Source organism: Misgurnus anguillicaudatus, chromosome 19 (genome assembly GCF_027580225.2).
Source record: "Misgurnus anguillicaudatus chromosome 19, ASM2758022v2, whole genome shotgun sequence".
Classification (NCBI taxonomy): domain Eukaryota; kingdom Metazoa; phylum Chordata; class Actinopteri; order Cypriniformes; family Cobitidae; genus Misgurnus; species Misgurnus anguillicaudatus.
This window is the reverse complement of record NC_073355.2, coordinates 9,489,690-9,512,247: the sequence shown is the minus strand read 5'-3', so window position 1 is coordinate 9,512,247 and position 22,558 is coordinate 9,489,690. Positions and strand designations below refer to the sequence as shown.

Here is a 22,558-nt window from a genome sequence, read left to right as displayed (position 1 = left end):
TGTGTCCTCAGGCTGGGAATTGGTGCTTTTAGCCCTTCTTGCAAAATGTTATAGCCAACAGATGAGGGTTCAAAAGTTTTTCCGGATACTTAAAGACTTTGTTTGTTTGTGTGTGTTTCTGGTAATGAGGTTGTGTTGTGGCAGGTCACTGGGTGAGATACCATGACAAGAGCTGATACCATATAGAGTCATTATGACACATCTAAGGGGGGAAGTTGTGTCTGATGTAAAAACTGTGTTTGTTTTTTTGGGGGGGGGCATTCCTCTGATTCTCCAAAGCTTGAAAGAGGAATTAAAAACAGGCTGCATATTTTCTGTGTGTAATTTGCAATAATAGATGTGATGAGGTTACCGCACCGCTAACTGCCACTCATTCGCTCCTCTTTCACCCCTAATGGTGTAATCCTATAATTTGTTGTGTCTCTCGGCGGGGTTCGCTACGGTTCTCATTCGCTCGTGAGGGAGATGGGCTGCTGTCATAGAGCAATGAGCTTTAACCTCTGACCTTTTATCAGATCCATAACAACAGCATTAAACCACCAGCACACACAGCCCAGGGCTGTTTCCTCATTTTTCGAGCTGTGACTCTGTACAGGAGAGAGTTAGCAGACTCCAACAGACTGCTCTGGATCACTCTTAAGTGGCTTACAGCGCGTCTGATGCTTTACTAATGCACTTTAGCCAGAGGAAAGAATAAAGTGAGTGAGAGAGAGAGAGAGAGAGAGAGAAAGAAATAGAAAGAGAGAGAGACATAATGGTAGGGTGATGTTGATTTATTGAACAAATGAGAGTGCATTGAAGTAGGACAGGATGACTATTTGCTAATAAAATGGGCGTGAAAGCTTGTCGTGAATTATATACTGTAGTTTAAACTGAGCACATATGAGTATATCAACACTTTGACCCAGAAACACAATTTGATTTGTATGCACCATTTATGGCTTTATGGAGTAAAAAATAAATGGCAACATTTAAATGATGATATCGTGGCAACAACGTACAAATAATAAGAACAAATACAAAAATTAAATCATTAGAGTAATTACATCAATTAAATATATAATTTTAAAAAACATTTAAAATATATTATTTGCTGTGTGAATTATTTTCAATTATACCTCAGGTCTGTTGAATGCTGTATTTAGATTGGTTGAGAAATGTTCCATAGGTGTTGATTATTTTTTTGTAAAACGCATACATAACCTGTCAATTGTCTTAAAAATAAAAACCAGAGCAATGTTTGTGGTAATTGTGGTATAAGCGAAGTAATGGACTCTTGGGTGTGCATTATTTTCTTATAATTCAACGGCCTGTCATCAATTATTCCGCTTATACTACAATTACCAAAAATTTCTCTGGTGCCTAAGATATTTGACAGGTTAGGTGTGCGTTTGTCAAATATGTGGAACATTTCTCAACCAATCGGAATAAAGCATTCAACGGCCATATGGTATAAGTAAGGAATAATTGACGACAGGTCGTTGAATTTAGGGATCGACCGATATGGATTTTTCAGTGCCGATGCCAATACCGATTTTTGATTCATCAGCCTTAGCCGATGACCGATACAGGCTGCCGATTTTCTTGAGCCGATATTTGGAGCCGATACTGGTTTTGCTCACTCAATTTACATCATAAAAATTATGTAAAAAAATGGCATGTTGTTAAAAAGAGATGTTATTAGTTTGCACAGTTCTTACATTTATTGTAGTCTAGAACTAGTCTAATCCCTGTCCAGGAAACCGCCCCATAGAGATGAAAAAAAAACCCACTTTGTTCAGCTATGATCAGCTGTTAAGCCGATCTTTCAATGTTGTCGTGAAAAGGTTGGTTGTTTTTAGTCACATGACCTGCAATCGCTTGCGGGTTCCAGCACTCTGTAAATTATGCCGGAAAAATCGGCAAACACGGCAGCCATGTATCGGCCGATGCCGATACACATAAAACTCGCAAATATCGGCCCGATATATCGGCCGGCCGATATATCGGTCTATCACTAGTTGAATTATAAGAAAATAATGCACACCCAAGGTGGTTAATGCGGCACGACGCAAAGCGGATTGCTGTTACACTGTGGGTGTGCATTATTTTTTAAATAATTCAAAGGACTGGAGTCAATTATTTCTCTTATACCACGGGTCTGTTGAATGCTGCATTTTGATTGGCTGAGATATGTTCCGTGGGTATGCATTCATTTCTGATAACCGCACACCTAACTTGTCAAATGTCTTAAAAATAGGCACCAGAGCAATGTTTTTTGGTAACCGTGGTATAAGAGGAATAACTTATAAGAGTGCCGCATTGTACCTTTGGTGTGCATTATTTTCTTATAATTCAATGGCCCGTCGTCAATTATTCCTTACTTAAACCACGGTTACCACAAACAGTGCTCTGGTGCCTATTTTTAAGACATTTAACAGGTTAGGTGTGCGGTTTACTGAAAAATAATCAACACCCATGGAACACTTCTCAGCCAATCAGAATAAAGCATTCAACAGACCCGTGGTATAACTGGGAAAAATAAACCTGCAAATGTCGCAACTGGCCAGTCAGAATCAAGCATTCCAACGAGCTGTGTAATAAATTTACATTTTACAAACTTACTGTAACAATTACGCTCTTTTGATTATCACGTGAAACGAAACAATATCCAATCAGAAAGCGAGATGATGGAAGACGGAAGCAGTCATGGCGCAGCACAAAGTGAAGTTGATGCAAAGTAAACTTGTACAGACCATGTTCCCGCTGTATCCATGACTTCACCGAAACCCTTTTCTTTTTCCCCCTTGAATTTTCTGTAAAAATCATTCCAAACACTATCATTGAAATTTGGTCCTGCATATCCGTCCATTCTTATTCTGAAGTCTCGCAAGATTTTGCGAGATTTCCTGTGTTCACAGTCAAGACTCTGGTTGAAAATCTGCTCGTGTGTGGTGTGCTGTATTTGACACATCATGGCACACCACACACTATAGGAGCAAAACGTTAAATGTTTGTGATCTATCACATTTTGAAAATCTTATAAGACGTAAAAAATCTTTTGGTGGCATTACAGTCCTGCTCTATAGGTGGCAGTGAGAGGCTGGTTAACACCACAAGAAGATCGCGCGCATGTTTATCAGAGGCTCTGCATTAAAACGAACAATGTGGTAATTAACGTTTAATTGCTTGCAAAAAATGTCAATTGGCTTCACAAGATGTCAATACTGTATGTCACCAGTAGTCGTGGGGATTACTTTTGTATTATTTTCTCGTTGGGCTATTAAATGCTTTATGCTAACTGGTTGAGAAACGTTTTACGGGTGTTATTATTCAGTAAACGCACACCTTACTTTATTTCGGTAAAATTCTGTATATTATTTCATTAAACGCACACTTAACCTGTCAAATGTCTTAAAATAACCACCAAAGCAACGTTTGTGATAACCGTCGTGTAAGCGGAATAATTGACTCCGGTCCTTAGATTTATTTGAAAATAATGCACACCCGCGGCATTTGTGGTGTGCATTAATTTAGGTTTGCATTATTTTCAAATAATTAAACAGCCTGTAGTCAATTATTTCTTACTTAAATATATCTGCTTTTTAAAGGCGCTCTAAGCGAATCTGTGAGACGTCACTTTTGTTGATGTTTGAACTGTTTTCAAACAAACGGAGCGTAGCTAACTCCTCCCCCTCCCTTCTGTGCTTTCATAAACGCGCCCAACAACCACCCCCAAATCCTTCTAGTCATTTATTGGCTGGAACACTTTGTTTTGTTTCGTGGTGCTAGGTTTGGCCACTATGTTTTTATTGTGGTTTGTGGAGCCTGGGCTGTCTACAGAGATCACGTTTTTTTACAGTTTGATCAGCGGACAGGCAGCAAGCAGATAGTGAGGAGATGTTTGCTGAATGTAACAAAAAATGTTTTATGGTCTAAAACGCGTGAATTCACTTAGAGCACCTTTAAACTCTCAAAGTGGCGGAAACCGTTGACGTGCATTATATGAACCACAGAGCAAAGAAAAAATATCTTTTATAGTTCTTCTGAAGAAAACATGTGACCAACATATCGGATGGACCGAGGGTGAGTAAATAGACACCAAATTTTCTTTTTTGGGTGAACTATCCCTTTCAATTATATGACCATATATTTTGTTTTGTAAGACTGATCAAGGGCATGTTTACTAATTCCATACGTGTTTGATAGGTGTTATAATGATGGCGTGTTTAACTGTGACGTGCACTGCTTTCGTTCATTGATCAACATGAATGAGCATGCAGACGGCAGACAGCATGTGTTTGCGAGCAGCCCTGAATGCGATGCCGCCCACATAACTGACATGCTGCGACGTGCCGCAGTCTCCCAGCCTCACCTGACCGCTTTCTCTGCCAACTCAATGGAAACACAAGCCGAGTTATACAAGCAGGCACTTCACACACACTCACACAAAGTCCAGTGGGTTCTTTGTACGAGCACCTTTGATTAGATTTTGTATTTGGGACACGGTAGAGAAGAAAGGTGAGGGGAAGTGATAAACAGGAAGATGTTCATTCATACAGGCAGCATCACTCCATCTGATAGAGCTGCACTTACTCACTGAACACACACACACACACACACTTAGACACTGCTGTGTTTATGTCTTGAGCTTTGATGTCTCACTCATTTCCTTTTGATTGGATCTGTCGGTGTCTCACCTTTATGTGTCTGGTGCTGCACTTATGGTTAAAATAGATTACGAATCAATAAAGCTAAACCAAAGTCACTTTACTGCACTTCACCTGATCGTACTCTGAGCATACCAAACATTACATTATCAAAGAGCACGCGATCAGTCCAGAGGATTAATATCTAAAGACGACAGATTATCTTTTCTTCATCTTCCACAATGGCCATTTCTAAAGCAGGACACTTTCAAAAAGTTTTGCTTCTGCGTCTTCTTTCTCTGTTCTTTCTCATGTTTATGGTCAGGGTCTAGGACAGAGGCGTACAGCGAAGGTCTGTCCGGACGTGTGCGAGATCACGTCATCTGCACACACACCATCTCCGTGCAGCTTTCAAACCATACTCAAGCATGGACACATATGCAGTACAAATGATCCCTTTAACCTTTTAAGCGTCACCCCACCCTATTGGGTTAAATCTACACTCTTGGAGCTTTCAAACAATATACAGTTTGTCATGATTAGATAAGAATTCATATGCAAACATTGAAGTAAATGTAGTTGTCCTGCTGGTGGGACAGTGACATTTAGCAGAAAATAAATTTTTTGAGGCACACTCTCTTCATAAATGAATCAATTACTCTCCCTACATAATTTATTTTTTAAAACACTGCTGAAATGTCTATTCTGGAGGCTTAGACCTTTCCAACGATATATAGTTTGTAGTGATAGATTAAAATTTACATCAACAATATCAACGTATTCAGGACGGCGACGCTTAACAGTTTTTAACAAAGTATCACTTTCTTTACGCAAGTGTGGACAATTATATTCTTATAATTAATCAGTCATAAAATCTTACCTTTGGTAAAAGTTAACCAGTCAATATGAACATCCCTAGTATATAAAGTGTGTGTATATGTAGCTCAATTGGTAGAGCATCATGTTAGCAGCGCAAAGGGTTGTGGGGTTAAATGTGTAACTTGTACACATGCACTGTACAGTATGTTGCTTTGGATAAAAGCCTCTGCCAAAATGCGTAAATGCATAAATGTATATACTGTATATCTCTATCTATTTATTAGGTGTAAATTGGACAGTTCATTACGGTTCGATACCAAATCGATTTACTCCGCCGATGATGCGATTTTTGCCGGTACATTAAGCGATTCTTCGGTGCGATTATTCGATTCGATTCATTTATCAATATATTTATGTTGCCTAGTTAAGCAGTTACATTTTTACTTGCAAATGCAGCCAAAAAATCTAACATAAACATTTATTTAAACTCTTTGAAAATGGCACAATGGCACAATACACTTTTTTAAATAAAGAAAAATAAATAATGAGTCACATCAAAATGTGGGATGCGCCGATATGAAACAGACAACTATTGGCGATAGCAATGCCGATACTGATATTAAACACTTGTATACAATACTATATAGTTGGCCTATTGGCTAGTTTATTTCTGCATCAAATTATTTTTACTGAACATGGATTGGATCTATTTAACATTCAACTGACCAACATAATAAGAGAGGCACAAAGTAAAATAAAATGTTGGCGATTTTTGGTCTTTTTCCGAGATTTTGAAAAAAGCAAGACCCCAGACATTTTTCGAAATACTCTTACTCTGACTCTACTCGGATGGCTTACATGAATAAGCAGTGTTTCCTGCAGCACTTTTCAGTTCGGGCGGCCCGCCTAAGCTGGGAAACCCTACCACCTTAAAGGAATAGTCTACTCATTTTCAATATTAAAATGGTTTATTACCTTAACTAAGAATTGTTGATACATCCCTCTATCATCTGTGTGCGTGCACGTAAGCGCTGGAGCGCGCTGCGACGCTTCGATAGCATTTAGCTTAGAGATAAAGTTAGAAGTGACCAAACACATCAACGTTTTTCCTATTTAAGACGAGTAGTTATACAAGCAAGTTTGGTGGTACAAAATAAAACGTAGCGCTTTTCTAAGCGGATTTAAAAGAGGAACTATATTTTATGGCGTAATAGCACTTTTGGGAGTACTTCGACTCGGCACAGTAACACCCTCCCTCTCCCATTATGAGAGTGAGAAGGGGAGCGGCCTTTTTAGGCGAGTCGAAGTACTCCCAAAAGTGCTATTACGCCATAAAATATAGTTCCTCTGTTAAATCTGCTTAGAAAAGCGCTACGTTTTATTTTGTACCACCAAACTTGCTCGTATAACTACTCGTCTTAAATAGGAAAAACGTTGATGTGTTGGGTCACTTCTGACTTTGTCTCTAAATGGTAGCATTGAATGAATGGGGCGTAGCTAAATGCTATCGAAGCGTCGCAGCGCGCTCCAGCGCTTACGTGCACGCACACAGATGATAGAGGGATGTATCAACAATTCTTAGTTAAGGTAATAACATATTTAATATTCTACTATTTCTTTAACTAGGTCATCAAAAAAAATTAGCTGCAGAAAAGGCCTTCAAGTGCATCTCAGAGAATAGCGCGGACGCGCTTCACACCGCGAGCGGGCACGATCGCTATACGGCCGAAATGAGAAAGATGTGGTCTGGACCGTTAGTGTCTGGAGGATAACTAGCCAGTTGATAAAACAACTCGGAGAATAGCGCAGGACAAACCATGAGCATCAAACCACGAGCATGCACGCGCGCCACACGGCCGAAATGAGATAAAGACATGGTCCGTCATGTCTGGAGAATAGCCAGTTGATAAAACGCGTGTCGGTGAGAACTGTAATTGGACTTATGTTTTTGGTTCAAAATTAAGTTTTATTTGAGTGTTTTAAATAAAAATATTTTAATTTTCATCATGACGCATACGCCTCGCCCCTTTAATTGTCACGCCCCCAGCCCCGCCCACCTGCCCAACCCTACCACCTTAACTAACATATTTTCTGCAGGAAACCCTGAATAAGTAATGTCTCTTTTTTCCCTATCGCACATCTGAGAAACTATAATTTGTACAGATTTTATTTTGTTTTGGAAAGTATTTAATTAATTTGATTATAATTTTTTTAAATGCGTTATTCTGTTAAACACAAACGAAGATACACTCTTAGAACGGATGTGTTAAAAACAACACATTAGTGTTGATTCTGGGACAACACAATAAATGTGTTGTCCTGGAATCCACACATATCTGTGTTATTAATACAACACTTAAAACAAAATCAACACAAAATGACACATAATGTGTTAAAATTACACATCACGTGTTAAAAGCTTAACGCACAAAGATGTGTAAATCGTTTCTAAGAGTGTATTTTGATAAATAACGTCACAAAATTGACCGTACCCACTGACTTCCATAGTAGGAAAGACAAATACAATAAAAGCCAATGGTTTCTCATACAGGTTTAAAACTACATCAATGTAACAAAAAATTATTTTTTGGGGGGGTGAACTATCTGTATATGTAGTGGCTTTATAAGGCAGTAGTTGTCAAATAGCATTGCTTCAGGATGCAGAGTTTAGACTCATAAATCAATATTTTTAAAATTTTACTGTTCAGAAAAAAGTAATTACATTGTACACCCAAATAAAATGCTGGGTTGTTTCAACCCATCCATGAGTGGGTCAAATATCGACAAACCCATCCGTTCGGTGACTTAACCAAAGAGACCACTCAAATCCCTTTTAGCAGGGACCCCTAAACAGAAACGATCTCCCCCCAGGAATGTCGTAGAGACTCGGGGCTATTTGTCTAGGTTAATTTAACCCAACGATTGGCTTTTGTCCATAATGACCCAACTACACAGCAGTTTGAGACAACCCAACATGTGTTACTTTTTTAAGAGACTGGCTTAACCACTGGGTTTGATTTTCCACTAACATAACCACTGCAGCTCACAGCCAGTAAATACACATAGTACTAATATTCAGCCTGGTTCTGTCCTGCAGCTATATAGAGGCATTTAAGTTTGACCAGCATATAAAACACTAGAAGCTCTTATGTGTGGATTGTGAAATGGGAGATATGAGTCTCAGAAGTGCTTGTTTCAGCATGCCCTCTTTCAATCGGGTATCTTTGTGACCTTTCTAACACACTTTCACCTTTGACCTCTGCTTAAGCCACAGGTACTCGCGCATATCTCCGGGGCAAGCATTTCTCCGAAACCTCCCGACGTATCGCAGTCTGCCGGGAGGAATGCACTGACAAAAGAGTTGCACAGGAGTGATCGATCGTCTCGGTGCATCCGAGCGCCTCTGTAAACAATCTGCTGCTCTTGCAGTCAGCATTCACAAGCACGGCCAGAGTTTTTCAGACAGATCCCCAATCAAAGCTGCTCTTATTCCAGCTTTGTGGACTTATTTAAAGTGGATAAAAATGCCGTGGCAAGAATGCCCTAAATAAACACAAAGAAACTTGTTGCAGCCTGCAATATTCTCAAGCAACAGTAAACCGATGACAGACGGCGATGTTTATCAGAATAAACAGTTGTCGTGTCCCGGTTTGACTACTTATGCTATGCACTAGAAGTATGTTCTGTTTTTGTTATTGGAAAGGATAGACACTTTTGTGCGTAGTACAATGGGATATACTAAAACATAGGAAGTAAAGAGTTGAATTAGGTGTTTTATATAAGGAGACAACTCAAACATTTTGCGAGGACTGAAGTTGGGAAACGCCATTCTATGGCATCATAAAGCATTCATTTAAAGCTGCCGTAGAATGTAAAACTGTATTTATCTAGGCATAGATGAATAATAAGAGTTATCATCAAACACGATTGTTTCCTCCTTCTTTTGTAAACCTCATGCATGCAAAAGACCGTTGGAAAACAGACCAATCTCAACATAACACCGACTGTGACATTACAGTTTAATAACAACATTAAATTACACATTAAGTGCAATGTTGTTACAATTAGGGCTGCACGATTAATCGAAAAAGAATCACAGTCTCGATTCATACATAAATGCGATCTTCATTTTAAATGACGGCGATTCACTTGCATATACAGTATTTCCCTGTATTCACGTGTTCACGTGCTGCGTTCACGTGTTTACATTACAATCCAAGATGCTATAATATCAGTCAAACTTGCTAACACACTCATACAGGGTAAAACCAAACCCTATTCATTCACCAATCAGACCTGATCGTTTCTCAACTCTCTCATCTCATTTGTGGCGTGTGACGTATAACCAGGCGGCAGACCTAAACACATTTAGTCGTTTACTTGGTGGATTTGTAGCGGCAATTTTCACAAAAAAGAGAGGATAAACGAGCGTCATTGTGGAAAATCTTGGTGGCGATGGAGAAGGTGACAATGCAACAAACTTGGTTCCGAAAGAAGGCAATTTTTTACCTCCGAACGTTTCTAAATCGTAAGGCTGCAGCCTCCGGAGGTCGCATCTGCAGGCTGTATACACATCAAGCCTGGTTCATTCGAGTTAACGGAGCATTACATTCGCAAGTCATAAACATACTACAACAATTTATGATTAAAGCAACACTAAAGACTTACTGCTCTTTGCTCCCCCTACAGGTTAGAAGTGTAATTGTTCATTACCACTGTCATAAATACTGCAGCATAACTGGCTCTGATTGGATTGTAGGTCTGCCGTAAAGCAAGTTTTTGTAGTTTTCATTCGAACTACAGGACCGCTACCCGACGGTTGGAAACTTCTTTAGTGCGATTTTGGCCGATAGAGGGCTGCAAAGCGAATGTGAAAGTGCCATTCACCCTGTTTTGAGTGGATGAATGACTGAAACTTTTTTGGAAACGCTATTTTAAGGTTAAAAAAACTCTTTGGTGTTGCTTTAAAATAGTAGTCAACTTTATAACGTTAATTGTTAATATTCGGAAATTAGACAGGTTTTATGATGTGCATCTTAGAAATGCGACCTCCAAAGGCTGCAGCCTTCAGATTGAGAAACGGCCTCTGTGTTACCGCCACAAGTTCCCCATTAGAAAGGGTTTTTAGCACGAGGGGAACATTGTAACATGTCTGCGTTTCTCTCTGATGCCTTAAAATGTTGATCAATTAGTCTTTTAAAGGTTTAGTTTTTTTAAAGGTGCAGTGTGTACATTTTTGCGGCATCTAGTGGTGAGGTTGCGCATTGCAACCAACGGCTCAGTCCACTGCTCACCCCTCACTTTTGAAACTCATAGAGAAGTAACGTTAGCCGCCACCGGACAAACATGTCATCATCAGAGACGATTTAGTAAAAAAAGTATGTCCGTTAAGGGCTTCTGTAGAAACATTGCTGCACAAAATGGCGACTTCCATGTAAGGGGACCCTCGATGTATGTAGATAAACACATCTCATTCTAAGGTAATAAAAACATAACGGTTCATTATAAAAGGTCTTTATACACCACTGATCATATAGTTTTGTATAATATTTTGCATTTATGTCAAGAGATCCTAAAAATTACACACTGCACCTTTAAAGTTTTAAGGTTGACCAGTTTGATAGTACAAAAAGAATAGGTGCTATTTAACAGCCAACTAATTTTAAATTACTCTAAATTTTAAGGCGTCTAAAATAAGGAAAAAAGACTTTCAAGACATGTTATTATAACTGAAAGTCCTGTAGTACATTTTTTTAAGTTAAGTGCATAATAAATGTTTTTGGGGAAAAAAGAGAATCGGGATCTCAATTCCCATGGAGAAAAATCGTGATTGACATTTTAGCATGAATCGTGCAGCCCTAGTTAAAATGCTAAAAACTGCTGTGACTGCTGAGTTACCGTAAAACTTCAAATAATAGCCGAGTCCCAAATAGACGCCTGTCTCTTTTAGACGCCTGGTGTGACGACAGGTTTGGGTAAATAAACGCCTGTCTCAAATAAAGGCCTGGTCTATTTTTTAGTTTCGGGTTGTATTTAATCTTCTAAAACCCGTCAGATTGTCTGTTTAAGCCAGTTCTATGGTGCAGATTGCACACGCTAAATTTTTGATTACCTGTAGATGTCACGTGACAGACGCAGTCGTTCCATTACTCATCACTATGACAACACAACAAGGTTCGTCATCAGGATTGAAGTGTTAATGACAGTAGCAAAGTGGCAACCGGGAGAGTCGGGACTTTTCCCGGTGTTCCGGTAGTGTTTTGATGCCGCTGATAATAGACGGGCTTTCAGTCTTTTGTCATGCATGCAGTCCCGCCACACATTGTATTTCTCACGCGGAAACACTATTTATCATATTTAATATGCTGCAGCGGCCAAAATGTATCTGGCCGCACTGCTCTCTCTCTCTCTATCAAGCCCGTCTTCCCTAGAGTTCTAGTCGAGCGTGCTGCGTGCAACTTATCAGCCAATCAAAAAAAAAAAGAAAGAGGCTATACAATAGCCAATCAGAAAATAGCACTGTTGTATCTGGATAAGATTTCATGCAACAACCAATAAAAAGCATATCCTTGTTGGCTTTATTTATGCTGCCAATAATTTAAGACTGTTATTCTTACACAAACTAATTTGTTAAACACATTCAAATTATAAATAAAACGTAATATGTGGTAACCTCCTGCTGTCATGCTGGAACAATTAAATTAAAAGCCTGTCTCTTATAGACGCCTGTCTCTTTTAGACGCCTGGTGTGACGATAGGTTTGGGAAAATAAAAGCCCGGGCTATTATTTGAAGTTTTACGGTAGTGCTAATTAATATGCTAATTAATGCTAAATGCTAACGTTTAGTCTCAAGTTCTAATACTGACGTTACAGTTATGTTCAGTTCAGTTCAGTTTCAGTTCAATTTAATTAATTGTCACATATACTTTGCAGTACAGTGAAATGCTTGTGCCACAAGTTACAAGGGGTAAGAGGGGAAAATGTTTTGCAGGTCCATACTAAAAAAAAAATGTCCATTTACAATCTCCAAAAAATGTACAGTATGTGGAAAATAATGTGTTTTTTAACCATAAACCACGCAAACACATTATACCAAATACACAAAATAACGTTGTTTTTAGCCATTTAATTTATTTTTTTAATAGACGATTTAGACCAAATATTAAAGAATCCAGAAGAGATGTGAACTTCAATGTTTTTCAAATTTATCTCGGGGTGAAACCTCAAGAAGCTGCTTGATGAAATGCCATAAGTAAGATTTAAGGGTGACAACACTGCAGACGATAAAATATTTTGATTATTTTGGGTGCTATACTTACATCTGTGTTATGTCACAGATTTAATAAGTTTACTATTATTCTATAATGTGGAAAAATATAAATAAAGAAACTTTGACCGGTATTGTATACTGCATGTTATAAACGAAACCAAATGGTGCCAAATTGCACTAAAAGTGGTTCACTGGCACATAATCAAAGGAGAACCCCTTTAAGTGCTATATAGCACCTATGTAGATCCATAAGTGATGCTATAGCAGGACTAGCACCACTTATGGTTGTACATTAGCACCATTTGACTAAAGGTAGGTGCACTCTTTTCAAAAGGGGTAGTTTTCAAAAGTACACTTTCGTACCTAAAAGGAGCTGCAAAATGAGGTACATACTGCTTCCTTAAAGTTCCTTAAAAACAACTTTTGTACCTTTTTTCTGTGAGTCTAGGTGCTATAGCACTTAAAGTTGATCTTCCATGATTATGAGCCAGAAAACCACTTTTAGTGCTATTTAGCAACATTTTTTAGTGTTAACAAACATACATCTTCAATACAAACCAAATACATGTAATGCAATATATTACTTGGCAAAAGTCTTGTTATTTTAATATGCAACAAACTACTGTGTAGTGATTTGATTATGGCTACGGGGTTTTTGTCAACTTTGGTAAAATCCCTGTAAAACAAAAACTTTCACGACTTGGCTTTGATAAACAACAGTTTGTTTTTCAGCTTAACTGTAGGATGTGCTGTAGGACAGTTTAGCAACTTGCCACATCGATATAAAATTCAAGCGATGTGCGCTCACAGGTGCGCCGTATATTGGCTACTTTACAACTGCATAGCACATGGCTCATCCTGTCAGATTTCAGAGCCAGAACTATCAGTTTTATAATGCACATTTTTCATCCAGATGGAGAATACAATTAGTTTTTCAAACACAGGAGAATGCCAGATTTGCATGCTAAAGCTGATTACCAGACAAATGAGATGTGCCATGTGGCCCTCGACGTTTCCCAGTGTTGATCAATGTCAAGAGGAAGTGGCAAAGTCCGTGGCCATATAATGGGGGAAATACACGCAACGTTGACTCACGCAAGCTGACACAAATGACCTTGTGTTTTCTAGCGTCATGCCCTTATCCCAGCGACGTAGTTCCCCTCTGCGTCGCTGTCATCGCAAGGTTATGAACTTATATGGTTTCTTAATCACAAATTAATTCAGGACTGCGAACCCGTGACTGTAATGCTATACGGCAGAAAGTGATGACTGATGTCCAAACGTTATCCGAAATCATAGGGGCGTCCGACACATTTCTAATCTAGTAAGACAGTGGTTTTTACTTGAAAACTACTAAAGCAATGAGTTCATACATCAGGTCTTATTTGAGCGATCCGCACAGTTTAGGCCCATGAATAACTCGCTTATACCAGTCTGTCTGCCTGGACAGGTTCTGTTTGGCACAACAGACGCGACAAGATAAAAAAACATAATTAAAATGTTTATCCCCTCATCCCTGTTGTGGATATTGTTGACAAATTAAACCGACTGAAACTGATGGGGCGTGCGCAGAGTTTCTACCAGTGCTGAAGGAAAAAGTGTCAACAAATTAGCTGGACTGTTTATGAATGCAGCTTAACTGGCAAGCACATGGACACGAATATCACGCTTAAGATATCAAAGAAGAAAACGTGATAATAAAATGCATAGCTTGAATTCACCAGAAATCACTTTAGATGGGAGCATCTGTGAACTGCTTAAACACGTGTACACATGTAAGAAAGGTGTAACACATTATAGTAACTTTCATTCACAAGTCAATAATAGATGTTACATAATACTAAACAGATCATAGTTTATGTAACCTACAATCATGTACAAAAATCAGACATGCACTGATATTACATTTATCATTTACATGATATCGGCCGATAAGGATGCTGATACCAATTTGGTGGTTGTTAACTTGCATTAAATAGATTTTGTAGATTACTCTTATGAATATTAACCATGTTTTTTTTTTGTAAAAGTGTAGTTCCTATGTTTTTTTTTTTTGTGGTAAAAGTTTAGTAACCATGTTTTTTTTTGGTGTATTGATTACTATTAGCAAAACCATGGTTTTACTACACTAACCATGGTTTAACTACTGTATGGTTTTTGAAAACCACGGTTGTCAAAACCATGGTTATTTTACTACAGTTTTTACTACGTTTTTTACGGAGCCCCTAAGGGGACATGAAGCAAGAATTAAATAAAGTTTAGTTTGGCGTGCGCACATGAAACTATCACGTGCTCATGTGGAGCTTTCGCAAGTGGAAGTGGAAGTTTCAAGTGCGCACGCGAAACTAAACGCGGTAGTTTCACGTGCGCACTTGAAACGTACACTTCCACTCGTGCGCGCGAGAGTTTCATGTGCGCGCGAAAGTTTCGCTTTCACTTGTGCAAATTTTTTTTAAGTTTAGTTTTGCATGCTCACGTGAAACTTTCGCGCGCACAAGTGAAAGCGAAAAAAGTTTCATGTGAGCATGCGAAACTAAACTTAAAAAAAATTCGCACAAGTGAAAGCGAAACTTTCGCGCAGGCACAACTGAAAGCGAAACTTTTGCGCGCACGTGAAACTTTTGTGCGCGCACATGAAACTCTCGCGCGCACGAGTGGAAGTGTATGTTTTAAGTGCGCACTTGAAACTTCCACTTGCGAGAGCTCCACATGAGCACGTGATAGTTTCATGTGCGCACACGAAACTAAACTTTATTTAATTTTTGCTTCATGTCCCCTGAAAAAATATTCTGCACATGAAGGTTTCGTATGAGCACATGAAAGTTTCACGTAAGCACATTAAACTAAACTTTAGATTTTTTTTACTCCAATGTCACCTTAGGGGCTCGGTAGTTTTTTAACTGTAGTAAAACCATGTTTAATTTTCAAAAGGGTAAATTCTCTGAATGTTACTTATTCATATAATGACCGTTAATATTGAACATTAGACTAGTGATGTTTCTTTACATTTTCTATACGCATCTCATTTCTTCTTTGTTAACTCAAACTTTCACTAGTTTATTACTTCAAAAGCATGATATTGAAATCTGGTGTTTCCTGTTCTCCTTTGATTGACAGGATATATTGGCCATGATTATGAATGATTGCTTTTATTGACCGAAACCGATTATTGGCCAACATAACGGTGCATCTCTAATAAATATATATGAGTTTCCTGAAATTTTACATAAACTGATGACTTATGTTCTGTACTACCCACCCAGTTTCACGAGGTTTGTGATATAGTAACGTAAATGTTTGATTTTCTTTTTTCGTGATATTATCACGAATTTCCGCGTTTTTTTTTTTGTGATCGTATAACGAATTCCTGTTTTTGTGTGATTATCACATATTGGTTACTCAACTGCTTCTTCCTACCCTCAAACCATTGTCGCTTTGGTTTAGGGTTAGATTTGGTGCTTGCATTAGAATGTCACTTTATGTATTGGTTTATACTATTTTTTGTGTGTTTTCCCGGACAGTGATTAGCTTAAACCAGGACTAGGCCTTAGTTTAATTAGGAAATATAACTTGTTTTAACAAACATGCCTTACTAAAAACATTACTTGTGTGCATTTTGAGGCAAAACAAAGGGCAATTATGTATTTAAAGATATGTCAGTGCAAGTTAGGGTTAGGGTCAGTTTGGACAGCTCTTACATTTATTTTAGTTTAGTACTAGTCCGGGAAACGGCCCCTAAGTGTTTTAAGTTAAATTTGTGACCCTGTCTGTGAAATCCAAGTCTTATAATGTAATGATGAGTTTAAAAGCATCAAAGTTTGATTTCACTTTATTTCCACGTTTTTAATCTTTGACATGACATTAATCTTTTGTCATTTTCAAATAAGATGTTTTAGGTAGAAAACAGTACAAATCACAAAACATTGGCTTTAGTTAGGTTCTCATACAATATGACTGACTTAATCTGGATTGTTTATCATTTATTAAAAAGTAAGTGATGTCAGATAGGTATAAAAGATCTGAAATGTAACAACTGTGTTGTTTTACTTTAAACTCATAGTACATCTAATATAGCATAAGCACTAAGCAGCATGTCAATGTCATTTGGAAAGAAAGCAACACATGCAGCTCCAGACACTTTCACTTTTCTCCGGAGAGCTGCTTGTTTCCATGGATACCCCAGAATTTCCCAGGACAAACTTTCCTGCCAACTTTAAACTCAAGACACACACAGAGCACGTGTGCAGAGGCTGTGAACTTATTATTTTCTTTTCCTAAGCTCTTATTTGGGTTTTAAGAAGATTATTTGGATGGCGTAACCTTGGCTTTTTCACTTTCTAGAGTTTGTTCCCATATCAAGATCTGACAGAGCAGGAAAACATCAACATGTTTGTGACAAGTGTCAAAAACTTCCAATATTCCAAGAGGAAAACAGATGTTCACACAACTTACAATACATCTGTTTTAAATAAGTTTTCTTTGCGAATGATAAACATATCAGTTTGTTAACAAACTTAATACAAATCATACAATGAAGATTCAGATGAACTTATAAGAAATGTCATAACACTGATGTGAATGTCAAATCTTCACCTGTTCAGTCAGTTACACAAGTTTCACTTTATAGCTAACAACTTTCACTAGCTTATTATTTCAAAAGCATGATGTTGAAATATTATGTTTATCTTACCCACGAGCAGACATAGGATGTCCAGCCCGACCAGCATCTTTCTGCTGGAGCATTGGACGGTGCCCGACGGTTCCTCGGAACTCAGCGAATGTTTAGTGCCGTTCTCCCGCGCGCCGTCTCCAGACCCGCCGAGATCCGCGAGCCGCTGCTGGAGCTCCGTGTGACTGTTCACCGAGTTCAACTTCTGCATGATCCCCTACTTTACACTTAACACATACACGGCAGTGAATTTCCTCTGCAATAACTTTCAGGAACAAAGTTTCGACACTCGAGAATCTTTAAAGTCCAGTCAGTGTCATAGCACCTACACGCGCACGTGTATATGATGAATATAGCAATGCGCGCGCGTCTTAACTAATAAAGTTGTGGAGGGATCCGCTCTGTTGAATGAAAACTCCTCTCCCCGGACCTTAAAAGTTTCCGCTGCAGTTTGGCCATCATCGTTTACGCATGATGAAGAAAACGCATTCCAGAAAACATATGTCAGTCAAAGTTTGTCATCCTCCGGGACTCCATGTTCAACTCTTTCAATTCTTTCCCAACAGAGAGGAAACTTTACGCGCACCGTGTTTTGATTTGTGGATATAAATGTCCGCCCTCTTCTCTGGAGGGTGTTCAAAACCTAGCAGGCTGCCTACGTAGACAGCATTGATGACATAATAGGCGCGCATTTGAATATAACACGCGTCAAATATTTGTGTGCTGTCTAGCTATCGTTTACAACTTTTTAAATAGTTTGTTTATGTACACATTATTTGCGTTTCTTAGATGTCGTTGAACAAGTGTGTACCTAGCCTGTCAAAGTATGCAGCTCACTAAGTTTTGTGACACAGCCCCCTACCCTTATTTGTCCCATCTGTTTTTTATGACTCTGGCACAAGCTTTAACTCCCTGTCTTGTCTAAACCAAAAAACTAAACCATTGGTTGTTTTTATTTATTTATTTATTTGTGTTAATCTATATACATTTGTTGTGCTTGGTACTCTTTAGTGTTTTCTACTACATTATTAATTACTGTAATATTTTTATATCCCAAAATCACCTTCAGATGACATGAAGTTGTAAACGAGTTTTGGGTCTGAGGGTTTCTTGATGACCCTTATGTGAGGTTTTTAAGTGTTTACAGGTCTGATGCACTTTGGAGAGAACCGCGCAAATATTGCCATCTGGTGGATTTTTTAATAATAACATTTCCCATCTAATCCAAGAGTTTTCTTGTGCACTCAGATAGACTTTGTTCAAACTTAAGTTGCACCCCTAAATCCCTGAAGGCCTCAGCTAACTTTACTCATACAAGCAATTGTCGTTGTCTCTCATTCAACTGTCGTAAGTTAGATTAGGTTACATGCACGCTCCAAAAGAGCTCCCTAAACCATGTGACTTGTTTCCAATAATCCAATTGATCCAGATAACAAATTGGACTAAACAACCGATGTCATTCTCGCATAATGATCCCATTTACAGCTTACTGAAAGAAAAACATGTATAGAAATAATTGACAACAAATAATTGAATTATCAGAAAATAATGCACACCCAAGGTGGTAATGAGGCACGATGCATTTCTCAACCAATCAGAATAAAGCATTCAACAGGCCCGTGGTATAATAGTAAATAAATCATTATGTTGTTGTTTTGTTGTTGTTGTTGTTGTTGTTTTTATAAACAATTGCGTGACTTTAGAAGGCTTGCTAGTGCAACTTAAGTCATTTAGACTATTTTAAAGATGCATTTTTGAGTTTTTGTAAAATTTAAAAAAGGCCACGAGCTGTAAAATGAGAGATGATGTCAATTTTGTCAAACATGTCAATGTTATACAGGCAAAATGAGCAAATGTTCAAAAATAAGTTATTATATTTTGCATTCTTTATTAAAAAAAAAAAATGTTCAAAACGATGTATGGTTTGTTGCAATCAAAATGACAGAGCTACACCTCCTTGAAGTTGACAACAAAGTCAGTTTTGAGAAAAAATAAGTTAAAGATTTTGAGGGTTTAAAAGCAAAATCACTGCATGCATATCTTAAAATCACTGATAAAATGAATAGATTTAGCACACAAAAAGTCAAAAACAATATTTATCGGAAAAATATATGTTCCAATTTTTCTTTCTTTTAATGTTTGATTGACATTGAGACAGACAGCTTTAAGATCTACTGTAATGCAAGGGTCTAATATAATGTCTAATATAATACATTTCCCCCCGACAGTTAACTAAACATTTACTTAAGACATAACAGATTCTACATTTCTGTAGAAATTACAATATCACTGCCAAATGAACATTAAACATTAACAAGTCTTCATCTTTACATAATAAAACTATAAAATAACAGCCTCATGCAAAACTTTCTGGGAAACAAAATCTAAAGGAAAAAAACCAAAAAAGAGTTGATGAGAATTTCTGGTTCCCAGAATGCTTTGCATGAGGGTGTTATTTTAGTTTTATTCTGTAACGATACAGTACACCTCTCAGAAAATGTACAAATAAAGACCATTTTAAGTGTTTGAAGACTATTTAGAGAATTGGGATCGCTAGATGAGGACTTATGTACTTATTTTTATGAAAACCTCCATTACGACCAGAATCGACATTCATACTTTTTAGGTTTAAACCTATAACTTTTTGCACTGCAATCCTACCTGTTGCAGGACCACCAACGGTTTGGACCTACATAAGTAAATAATAAATAATGATTTTATTTATTTATTTATTTACTATTCCCTACTACACTAACCTAAAGGATTATTAGGAACACCTGTTCAATTTCCCATTAATGCAATTATCTAATCAACCAATCACATGGCAGTTGCTTCAATGCATTTAGGGGTGTGGTCCTGGGCAAGACAATCTCCTGAACTCCAAACTGAATGTCAGAATGGAAAAGAAGGTGTTTTAAGCAATTTTGAGCTGGGCATGGTTGTTGGTGACAGACGGGTCGGTCTGAGTATTTGACAATCTGCTCAGTTACTGGGATTTTCAAGCACAACCATTTCTAGGGTTTACAAAGGATGGTGTGAAAAGGGAAAAACATCCAGTATGTGGCAGTCCTGTGGGCGAAAATGCCTTGTTGATGCTAGAGGTCAAAGAGAATGAGCCGACTGATTCAAGCTGATAGAAGAGCAACTTTGACTGAAATAACCACTCATTACAACTGAGGTATGCAGCAAAGCATTTGTGAAGCCACAACACGCACAACCTTGAGGTGGATGGGCTACAACAGCAGAAGACCCCACCGGGTAACACTCATCTCCACTACAAATAGGAAAAAGAGGCTACAATTTGCACAACCTCACCAAAATTGGACAGTTGAAGACTGGAAAAATGTTGCCTGGTCGGATGAGTCTCGATTTCTGTTGAGACATTCAGATGGTAAAGTCAGAATTTGGCATAAACAGAATGAGAAGATGGATCCATCATGCCTTATTACCACTGTGCAGGCTGCTGGTGGTGGTGTAATGGTGTGGGGGATGTTTTCTTGGCACACTTTAGGCCCTTTAGTGCCAATTGGGTGTCGTTTAAATGCCACGTCCTACCTGAGCATTGTTTCTGACCATGCCCATCCCTTTATGAACACCATGTACCCATCCTCTGATGGCTACTTCCAGCAGGATAATGCATTGATCCATCATTGGTCACAAAGCTCGAATCATTTCAAATTGGTTTCTTGAATATGAAAATAAGTTCACTGTACTAAAATGGCCCCCACAGTCACCAGATCTCAACCCAATAGAGCATCTTTGGGATGTGGTGGAACGGGAGCTTCGTGCCCTGGATGTGCATCCCACAAATCTCCATCAACTGCATGCTATCCTATCAATATGGGCCAACATTTCTAAAGAATGCTTTCAGCACCTTGTTGAATCAATGTCACGTAGAATTAAAAGTGCAGTGTGTACATTCTTAGCAGTATCTAAAGGTGAGGTTGGGAATTGCAACCAATGGCTCCGTTCACTGCTCACTCCTCGCTTTTGAAACGCATAGAGAAGCTATGGTAGCCACCACTGGACAAACATGTCATATTCAGAGACAACTTAGTAAAAAATGCTTTTGTAGAAAATGCACAAAATGGCGACTTCAATGTAAGGGGACCCTCGGTGTGTAGATAAAAACATCTCATTCTAAGGTAATAAAAACATAACAGTTCTTTATGAAAGGTCTTAATACACCCCTGATAATATAGTTTTGAATATTATTTTGCATTTCTGTCAAGAGATCCTTCTAAAAATTACACACTGCACCTTTAAGGCAGTTCTGAAGGCTAAAGGGGGTCAAACACAGTATTAGTACGTTGTTCCTAATAATCCTTTAGGTGAGTGTATATAGATACAATTCTAATATGTGGCAAAATAGAAACTGCAGGATGTTTATATTGTAAAATACCATAGCTCTTCGAATGCACGCAGACACAGATCAGTAATGTACACTATACTGTCTGGGTAGGGTGTCTGGGTCTTTAAACATACAGAGCTCTTTTTCAGTTGTACAGTGCCATTACATTCAGGCAGTTTTAATATGTGTTTTACCAAATGCCTGCATAATACAGAATAAACAGAATACAGTGCAATCTTCTCCCACAAAATAAACAACATTTGTGCCTGTGGAGCTCATCTGGACAAGCAGATCCATTGACTGTTCTGTTCTCCTGAACCCTCGTGGTACATAACAGGATCATCGTGCAGGGACATAGGGTGACAAAATGCCATTATATTGGAAAGTACTGTAGATGATCATATAAAATTCAAGCTGACTTGATGGCCTAACCAAATGTAGCTCTCACTGCATTGCAAGCAAATGCATTTTGTCATGCAATAATCATGCAACTTACAGTAATTGTCAAAGATACACTTACAAACAATAAAATCTTTTTCTTGAATGTTGCATTCAAAATACACTTGTTGCATAATTCTGGTGGTACACCCATAGCATTACAATCAGATTGAAATCCCTTTTGACCTGTAGATGGAGACAAACAGCAATTTGTTTCAATCTGTGAACTGTAAAATTGCTTACACATTACAAACGGTACAGTATCTGAGGCTAACTCAGCGAAACCACTCACTCATGTAACTAATCTCCAGATCAAGTCTGCAAAACTGCAAACATATGATCTGCTATGAAATTCTTACTTGCAAAATGCCAAACACAGTTC

At 38.2% G+C, this 22,558-nt stretch overlaps 1 protein-coding gene across 1 annotated transcript in view; it reads right to left on the bottom strand.

Annotated features, from left to right (window-relative positions):
* The window catches only part of ppap2d (phosphatidic acid phosphatase type 2D), a 42,658-nt gene extending 24,680 nt beyond the window's left edge, over positions 1-17,978 (bottom strand). Inside the window, exon 1 of the mRNA XM_055186563.2 lies at positions 17,409-17,978. Coding sequence (XP_055042538.2) covers positions 17,409-17,598 — 190 coding nt within the window. The 5' untranslated portion in view covers positions 17,599-17,978. The remainder of the gene's footprint in view (positions 1-17,408) is intronic.
* Between the last annotated feature and the right edge of the window lie 4,580 nt (positions 17,979-22,558).